The following is a 9,705-nucleotide window of genomic DNA, read 5'->3' as shown; positions in this document are numbered from 1 at the left end:
TCTAGAGCCAGCTCTGGGAGTCAGAAGATACAGTGTGAATGTCTAGAGCCGGCTCTGGGAGTCAGAAGATACAGTGTGAATGTCTAGAGCCAGCTCTGGGAGTCAGAAGATACAGTGTGAATGTCTAGAGCCAGCTCTGGGAGTTGGAAGATACAGTGTGAATGGGGGCTCTTGGTCCTGACATGGCACGGCATGCCCGTGGCATTTCTTTTGGCAGTTAGGAGAGTACAAGTCTGTGTTTGTTGACTGTAGTCTCTGAGGAGCTCTTGTTTAAATTTTTTCTCTTATCTAACAGGGTTATTACCTTTATTTTTTATACATTACTTACACAACATGGTGCATTGTTCTTTGTTCCATGCAAAAAGAAAAAAAAAAGATGATGGTTCCTGCCGTCAAGGAACTTAACTAGAGATAAACAAACAGCACAAATATGTGGTCTAGATAAATACTTGCAGGTTGGAGTGCATTTCCCAGAGGAGGTGGTTTCTGATCTCGATTTGAGAGGACAAATACAAGTCTCGTAGTTGGAGCTGTGGGGATGAAAGTGTTCCAGGTGTGAAATTGAATGAAAAAAAAACTTAAGGGTTAACTAATTCACAGAACTGATATTTATTGAGTCTTTACTCTGTCTCAGGCACTGATCCTAGTGATTGGGTTTCTCAGTGAGGAGAGCAGTTGAAGGCCCAGATGTGGTGTTGAGAACTGTCTGGAAGGACTGACAGACTGCGATGGGAGCCAAGGGAAGTCTGGAAATGCAGGCTTGGGAGGAGTGGGTGCTTGGACAGGGATGTTGGATTTTAACCTTTTGGAATGTCATGAGTCAGTGCAAATGACTCCTGTCACAAGACAGGGACATGATGAAATGGGTATTTCGTGAAGATAGTTATGCAGCAAGATGCAGGACAGGAATGAAAAGATTGGAGTCTAGAAGCAGTAAGATGAGTTGGAAAGTAATTAGATTATTTAGGACAAGAGATGAAAGGAAGAAGTACATTTATATGGTTATCATAGGAAAAGAGAGAGAGAGAGAGAGAGTGTGTGTGTGTGTGTGTGTGTGTGGTAACCATTTTTTTTTAAAAGAGTTTATTTATTTATTTGACAGACAGGGATCACAAGTAGACAGAGAGGCAGGCAGAGAGACAGGGAAGCAGGCTCCCTGCTGAGCAGAGAGCCCTATGTGGGGCTCGATCCCAGGACCCTGGGATCATGACCTGAGCTGAAGGCAGAGGCTTAACCCACTAAGCCACTCAGGTGCCCCCCATTTTTAAGATATAGTAATAACTTCTGATTTAAGAAGTGTAGGTGAGGGACACGTAAGTGGCTCAGTTAAGCATCTACCTTTGCTCAGGTCATGATCTCAGGGTCCTGGGATCGAGTCCCGCATTGGGCTCCTTGCTCAGTGGGGAGCCTGCTTTTCGCTCTGCCTGCTTCACCCTGCTCATGCTCTGTCTCTCTGACCGATCAATAGAATCTTTAAAAAAAAAAGAGTGGGTGAAAACATTAAATCCATGAATTTATGAGCTAAACATGATATGTAATAATACGTAAAAGAAATTCAAAGTATTTCAGCCCCGATGCAGCCTCAATTCTAAACCACAAATTTTGAGTTCTCAGACTCTGGTGTGCATTTGGATCACCTGCAGGGCCTGTTAAGACACAGGTTGCTGGGCCCTACCCCTGCCTTGAGAGATTCTGATTCAGTAGGGCCAGGTGGAGCTCCCAAATGTTAGCATTTCTGGCTAGTTCCCAGGTGATAATGCGGGAATGAACTACTTTAAGAACCTCAGCTTTAAATCATAGATGAGATTAGAACATGTAATATAATATTTAGGTGGGTGGCTTTTCAAACTTTTTTTTTAACAGTCAAAAACTTTTTATTAGAGGAAATATGTTGTATACCTCTCCATTATGCAAAATATAAAGAGGTTGGGAAGAGGGGCTGTAACCAGAGGACAGTCACTCTGATGCTCCTGTTTGAAAAGAATCCATGTGGGTCTGAGAAAGGCTGGGACATGAATCAGCGGAAGCCGCCTGGGGTCCTGGCCAATGGCAGTTACTCACTGTGACCTCTTTTCAGTAGCTTAGGCTTTCTGTGGCTCAGTTTTCTCATCGAAAGCAAGGATCATAATCCCTCTTACCACATGGGATAATGCACAAGTGCGAGTGTGTTTTTTAGAATTGTAATGCATAATGCAAATATACTGGTGGTGACTGCCTTCTTGTCCTTGTCCGGGTGCCTGCCCAAGCCAGCCCCCGATCCTTCCCCCCTTTCCTCTGTTTCTGTGGAGTAGTGCAGAACTGGGGGAGCAGCTGTGACTCAGGCGATGTTGTGGAAGTTGTGTCAGAGTTAGAGGTCAGTAATGGGCAGGCCCATATGGCTGGGCTACGGTATAACTCCGTAAGAGATTGTGTGCAGTTCTAATGAAACAAAATGCCAGAAAGTTACTTACATGTGGTTGGAATTCACCTTTGGTTTCATGCTGCTGTTTTCTTTTTTGACTGACACTGTAAATGAAGCCAGTCACCTTCAGGGAAGGCATCAGGGTTGTGGCTGCTCTGTGTTAGGTGTGGAGGTGCAGTGGTGGTACGTGTGTTGGGTGTGGTTTGGGATGGAAAAGTGGAAAGCAGAAGAGTGCACTTGCCATGAAATAATAGATATTCCCTTATTGTGATGGAGGTCACTGTTTTATCGTTGAACATCAGCTGTGCTTTCTGACCACCTGTATTTTCAGGCTTTGTTAAGAAAGCAACAGAAAAATCTGTTTAATGTCAACATTGTTACAACAAAATTGAAAATAGGTCCTTTGGTTTGAATTTATACTAAAAGCTAGGCATTTTTGGAATGGAGCTGATTAGACAAATTCAAAACTGTGTATACTCCATCTTGAAATTCCAATGATTCATTTAAAAAAAAATATATTTTATTTATTTATTTGACAGAGAGAGATCACAAGTAGGCAGAGAGACAGGCAGAGAGTGAGAGAGAGGGAAGCAGGCTCCCCACTGAGCAGAGAGCCCGATGCGGGACTTGATCCCAGGACCCTGAGATCATGACCTGAGCCGAAGGCAGCAGCTTAACCCACTGAGCCACACAGGTGCCCCCCAATGATTCATTTTTTAACCCATTGAGCCATGCAGGCACCCCCAAATGATTCATTTTTTTAAAAAGAGAACTATAAAATGTATTCTAAAAAATGTTTCATTTTGGGTTTAAGTAAATTAGATACTTAACCAAGGGAATCGAGAATGTGGCCTAATTTCTATCCATTGTGCTCTTCTTTTGACTTTAAAAGCAAAATGTTTTTGTTTGTTGTATCATGGACTGACCTCCTTTGTCTTGGCTGCGTAATTATCCCCTGGCTAAATAGGACTGATGGATGCTCACTTCAAGCTGTGTGCTGTGCATGTTATTTTCAGGAACCTTTTGTGCCGTTTCTCCCCAGTCTTTTTGTTTTCCAACATTATGGATGTGCATAGTCAGATTTTTAGGAAGAGAGCCATACTTGTTCCCTGAGAGATGGCCTTTTTCAATTCTTGCACTTGATTCTTTTGGTACTACCTTTGTATTTCTGTGTCAACTGCTTATATTGCTTTTTGTTGCTCTTGTCATGTTTTTTATTTAATATGGACGATTTAAGCCTGTTTCACTGCCCCACATGTGCCTTTCCCCTCTCTTGCAGCCACTTCTTGGATCTCTGTTTCTGTCTGGAGAGAGAGGTTTCTCTCTCTCAGTCTCTCTCTTTCTCTCTCACACACATACATGTACATGCATGCACACACACTTTCTTCCCTCCAAAGCAATTGTAAATTTGATTAAGTATTTGATGTACCCATTATTTTCATTATTAAAAGCTGCTCAGAGCTGAACTGTGTGTGATAGATACATTGGTGACATTTTCCTGTAACTTGTGTGGTTTCCCTGGAACGAAGAATACTTTTTCCTTTGTTTGGTCTTCTGTGAATTTACAGCCAATTCTAATCCAGCTCAGCCAGTTGTTAAAAAGTAACATCTTGGCATGTTTATTTTTTATTTTATTTTTTTTTTAAAAGATTTTATTTATTTACTTGAGAGAGAGACAGTGAGAGAGAGCATGAACGAGGAGAAGGTCAGAGAGAGAAGCAGACTCCCCATGGAGCTGGGAGCCCGATGCGGGACTCGATTCCGGGACTCCAGGATCATGACCTGAGCCGAAGGCAGTCGTCCAACCAACTGAGCCACCCAGGCGTCCCTTGGCATGTTTAGTTACAGTGGGTACTCTCAGCTTCTTGAAGACCTCTCCTTTGGAGCTTCTGGCCCACTTCCTGGAGGACCAGTCACCTTCCGCCCCTGGTGCCCCGCTGATATCCGGGCTCAGCCTCACATTATTCTGGGAATTCTCTTATATGTTATGTCCCCTATTCTCATATGCCATGCCATCTTCATTCATGGTTTATTTCCTTGGAACACATCTTCCAGCACTTTCCTGAGAAAGGTGCAGAGAGAGTAATTTTTGTAGAAATAGCATTTCTAAAACATTTTTTTTCTGCCTTTGCACTTTACTGATGGCTGTCGGGTGAAGTATAGTATTCTTGCCTGGGGACCATTTCTCTTAAGCATTTTGAAGACAGTGTACCATTGTCATTTGGATTCTAGTGTTGCTCTCCAAAAAGCCAAACTCATTCTGATTCCTTTTCCATTCATTATATAGTATTTGTATTTTACTTTCTGGAATGTTTTTGTTTGTTTTACCTTCTGCTTATCTCTTCTGTTCTGATATGCCTTGGTGTGTGCCTGTTTTTTGTTTGTTTTTGTTTTTGTTTTTGGTGTATGCCTGTTTTCATAATTTGTGTTGGGTTCTCTACAGGCCTTTTTAATGTGGAAACTCTTGTCATTCTGGGGAACTAACTTGATCCCCCCACCCGCCCCCGTTTTCCCAGTTTTCTTTTTCTAGAGCTTCTATGATTCAACCGCTTGACTTACTTGATTCATCTTCTGTTTCATTACCTGCTTTTATCTTCTTTTTTTCTTTTTTTCCTTTACTTTCTGGGGCGATTTCTTCACTTCCTCTCCAATCTTCTAATGATTTTTCACTTGATGTGATTTTAACTTCTAGGAGGCTTTTGTTTGGCTTTCCTCTCTGTTTTTTTCCTTTCCTCTTTCCCTGTCTTTTCATTTTCCTTTGCTACCTGGATTACCATCATCTGAACTCTCCTGGGTATCAGTGACGGGTTTTTTACAACCATCTTCTTTTTATACAGCCTGTTTTTCTCGGTGTCTTTTCTATTTGTTTTGGCCTTTGCTCCATCCTTGGGTTTTCCTCAGGGTCTGTTCCTTGCCTGCTGGCTGAGTAAGGGGTGTTAACTCGAACACAGACCCTAGAGTGTAGGCAAGGGCTCAGAAGCTGAGGTGCACAGGAGGGGCACCTGGCTGGCTAGATTCCTCTGGCCCTTTGCTCTTCAGGTGGTCAGATGCCCAGGGAGAGATCGTCCAGGCTCTTGTCTAGGTGGCTTGACTCCAGCTGCCTGTGTTCCGGGAACACACGGAAGCAGAGAGCTGGATTCTCTACTCAGTGTGAAAATGTTCACTTATCCCCGCATCCCACCTGGTTTTCAGAGATCTCTGCAGTATAAGCCTCCAGGAAGCTGCTGGGGCCGTCCCAGTGCTGTGTGCAGCACTTCAAAATATCTTTACTGCTTAAAGAGAATTTCAGCCGATCCTGCGGTTTTTCTTCCCATGTTCATTCCTGTCTTCTGAGGTACTTGGTTTCCCCAATTCCAGAGCAGCTTAGGGCTCTCCCGAGGAGGTCACGTTGCTGCCTGGTTTCCCATGTAGTCCGGCGCGGGGTTCACTTTCTTGAGTCTGCTCCACGTGTGATCATCAGCCCGGCTTCCCAGCCTCCTGCTGCTCTGTTACTCTTGTTTCTCTCTGTTCTCTTTGCTTTTGTGGCGGTACACCTTGAAAAATACATAACGACTGTAGTTTTGGGAGGGTTCCAGGACGGGGGAGGCCGAGTACATGTGGGTCTCTTGGGTAGGATGTTTTTACCTTCTGTTTCTGTTGTGTGGCCCATTTTGTGCTCCCAGTTTAATGAATAAACCGTGCCCCTCCTCCCTGCCTGTTCGTACCTGTCCTTCAGCTCAGAATGATCTCTGCGTTCTTCCTTCCTCCAGCCTGCTCATTAGAAGCCTTTCCTGAATCTTTCCAAGCAAAAGTAATCTTTCCTTCCTCTGAACTCAAAGCATTTTTATGTCTGTTTTTCTTATGACGCATGGTCTACCTCCTTTGACTTTTTGTTTATGTCTTATCTGATACATTTTAATTTCTCACAGAGGGCAGAGGTGGTTGTTTTTGCTCTCATCCTGTTTTTTGCAAGTAGTAATTTATTTTCAAATTATCACGAGTTTTCAGTTATCTTTTTGTAGTCTTATATTTACATATATATTCTCATTTGAAAATCTGAGAGGATATAGACCATTGCAGTATGCATGGTCACTGCAAAGAGCAGGCTACCACCGTTTCCAGTGGCAGATACTTTTCTTGAAGCTTACGTGGGTGTAAGATAGGCAGAGGCTGTGTGTTCCACAGGTCACAGCTCACGGAAGCTCATGGCTTTTTGCATAATGGGATGATGCTCTCTGTAGAGCTGGAAGGATTTCTTTGCGGGGCCAGTCTTTCATTAGGATTTCCCCCATACTGTTTGTTCTTACTGTGTCCTGGAATAGAGTGGGCAACACCTTTCATTACAGCTTGCATTTTTTCAAATTACACACCTGTGCTTTCATTCTCAGCTGGTCTTAGAAATGGTTCCTCTACTTCTTTGTCTCCAGCCTTAGGCCAGGTCCTGGCTCTTATTCTTAGCCTGGGTGAGAAGCAGTGATTCTTTCTGTGGTTTTGTCCCTGGATTTCTTCTTGGTGTTTGGGGACCCTTGTTTGGCCTGGGCATTTGCTTCTTGGTAGCTCTGTCTTCATCGCTTGATGAACGTCATTCCTTGTTTCTTGCTCGTGTGTGAGGGATTTTTGGTTGTCAGAACATAAAACTATTGTTCGGTGTTTAGATCTTTGGTTATTTTAAATGAACTAATCCTGAGTGAGACAGATTCTTATTTTTTAAAATTGAGTGTTATGTCATGTTGGTTTTTAAATCTCATAACAGGTGTATTTATTGTAGAATTAGTGTTTATTAGTATTTTTAAAAGTGCCTTATCACAACTTTTTGTTCAGTTACATTTCTAGGTTTCTATAGCTGGGACAACAATGTTTCTGCTATTAACATTTCAAAGTTTTTAGGGTGAACTACCAAGGTAGAATCAACAAACATACTCTGACTTTTTAAGAAAAGTTTTCCTTAGAGGTTCTTCACTATTCCATTGAAAATATAGCAGATCCTCTGTTTATTGAGAGAGAATTGTATTGATGAAAGCTGCCAGTTAAAATCTGAGAGAGGCTACTGTTTGAAGGAGCTGTATTTCTCAGTGGCAAAAATGTCCTTCCTGGATTTTATACTCTTGTGGGAAGAGGTCATTTCTATGTGTCCTGTTTAGATCTGTGGGGTGTGTGTGTGTGTGTGTGTGTGTGTGTGTTATACTCTCTTGGGATTAGTGCTGATTTCGTTCTCGGTTTTTTCTGTCCAGACAGTTTCTGTTCAGCACGTATTATGGAGTGGCATTTAATAAGTGCTGTCCTGATAAATGTTCTGACATGGTGTTGTCATGGCTACTTGGCATAGTTGACCGTAGAATCAGGACCCTTCTGGAGAGAGGAGACAACCGAATCTCAGTAATTCTGAGATTACTGATCTTGTCTAATTACAGGCCTTGATCAGATTGTTGAAAGATTATAAGCCAGGTTTACAGAGTATTTGAAAGGGCAGGAGAATGATTAGTATATAACATTCTGCTGATAGACCAAGGCCGATGAGTCTTGAGAATGGACCATTGAATTAAACAATATGGAGACTGTTGGTAACTTGAATGGACATTTTTGAGCATGTGGTGGGGAGGAAACTTCATTGGAACAGGATTATGAGAGAAGAATGTAAAACAACAAATCTATTAATAATTTTGCTGTAAAGAGAGTTAGAGAGTTGGTAGAGTGACTAAAGAGTAAAGTAGGGTCAATGGAAAGTTTTATACAATTATTTTAGCATGTGAAAAAAAATACAGTATCAACAGCTTTTAAAGACTCAGCATTTACATCTGAGTACCATTTTCCAAAGTACTATGGTTTTTAGAAACATTAACAGTAAGACTGGAGATAGACTTCTAAACTGTTTTGGGGGCTTTCTGGTCGGGAAGAAAGGTGATGACTGACTGAGGTGTGTCATGAGGGGTGGGAAGGGTTAGCCTGGATGATAAGGTGAGGCCCTGTGTAGAGGAGGCACTGGGCCTCCACGGTGGGCAGGGGGGACAGTTCTGCAGGACTTTAATACAGGCAGGCTGTGAAAGGGGAACTAACTGTGGTGGAGAAAGGCTAGAACATAGCAGGTCCTGAAATAGAAAAGTCAAGGGGTTGAGAAAATTGTTAGGAGGAAATTTATTTCAGAGGAGTAGCTCCAAATGTTACAGAAAAGCTGTTAGGTTATGATCTCATAAGGAGAGTGTGGGGAGGACAGGGAAGGAAGAAGAGGTTTTTATAAACCACATTTTAGAGGTCAGTCTGCTTCATTGTGTACTAAAAGGGTTTTAGAAATGAAAGTTAATATTTTAGTTGATTAGATCATCCTACAGTTTTCTTGGGGTGGGGTGAAGAGCAGAGGGCAGGATGACTCTGTTCTAACTTGCTAGGGAATGATGGTTGGTACAGCTTTCTTTATTCTCCCCCAGGATATTAATTATACCTGATTACCCTTGGAGGATTAATACCTTTTGGTAAGGAAGAGTAAGAGTGTGGTTTGTTTGGGGAATTTGTTCTTTGATGGCTCACTGGAGCACTGTTGGAACCATAGCAACAGGTGTCCTAAGGACTCTGGACAACATTGTAATCTGGGAATCATGCAGCATAAGGCTCTAGAATGAAGACAGATGCCATGGCATGTGTGTGTGTGCATGTGCGTGAGAGAGAGAGAGAGATGTGTTTTTACAAACCTAGTCTCTGTGGATGACCAATTTGAGTACTGACTTTCCTTTGAAAGAAGTCCGGATGAATGTGGGTGCAGAGTAACTATATGCTATTTGCATTAGTAGTGTTTTATGATAGTGTTTAATAGTTTTGAGAAGTAGTGTCTGAGCTGCATTTTGAGCACTGAGAAAGTGAAAAGATGGGTAATTCAGCATTTTTTAAACAAGTGTTTTTAGTAAGTGTTCCGTTTTATTGATTCTCAGGTGTTAGAGATTCTTTTGGTGATGTAACTACCTACATTCAATGTTTCTGTTCTCTACAGGATCCAAACTACTGGATACAGGTGCACCGACTTGAACACGGAGATGGAGGAATACTAGACCTTGACGATACCCTCTGTGATGTAGCAGACGATAAAGACAGAGTGAGTTCAAATCCAGGGAAGCCATGCAGGATGCATTTAGTGAAGGGGGGTGGTTAGGTGGGAGTACTTCCCTTTCTAATTAGAAACTTACTTTAAAGAACATTTGGGTCACTCCCTTTGTTTTTTTTTTTTTTTAAACAAGTATTGTGAGTCTTCACTATACTGAATTTTATGGTATAATGTTTTTCTTGACACCTGGGCTTTATTAAGATTACTATGTTATAGAATTTTAAATTTCCAACTT

General features: G+C 42.1%; 1 protein-coding gene across 14 annotated transcripts in view; it reads left to right on the top strand.

Annotated features, from left to right (window-relative positions):
* Positions 1-9,705, top strand: part of PARD3 (par-3 family cell polarity regulator) — a 653,831-nt gene that overhangs the window by 105,201 nt on the left and 538,925 nt on the right. For all 14 annotated transcript variants that reach the window (XM_059404392.1, XM_059404389.1, XM_059404386.1 and 11 more), the window contains exon 2: positions 9,360-9,461. In XM_059404392.1, coding sequence (XP_059260375.1) covers positions 9,360-9,461 — 102 coding nt within the window. The remainder of the gene's footprint in view (positions 1-9,359; positions 9,462-9,705) is intronic.

Source organism: Mustela nigripes, chromosome 6 (genome assembly GCF_022355385.1).
Source record: "Mustela nigripes isolate SB6536 chromosome 6, MUSNIG.SB6536, whole genome shotgun sequence".
Taxonomy (NCBI): domain Eukaryota; kingdom Metazoa; phylum Chordata; class Mammalia; order Carnivora; family Mustelidae; genus Mustela; species Mustela nigripes.
This window is presented reverse-complemented; position numbering and strand designations above follow the sequence as displayed.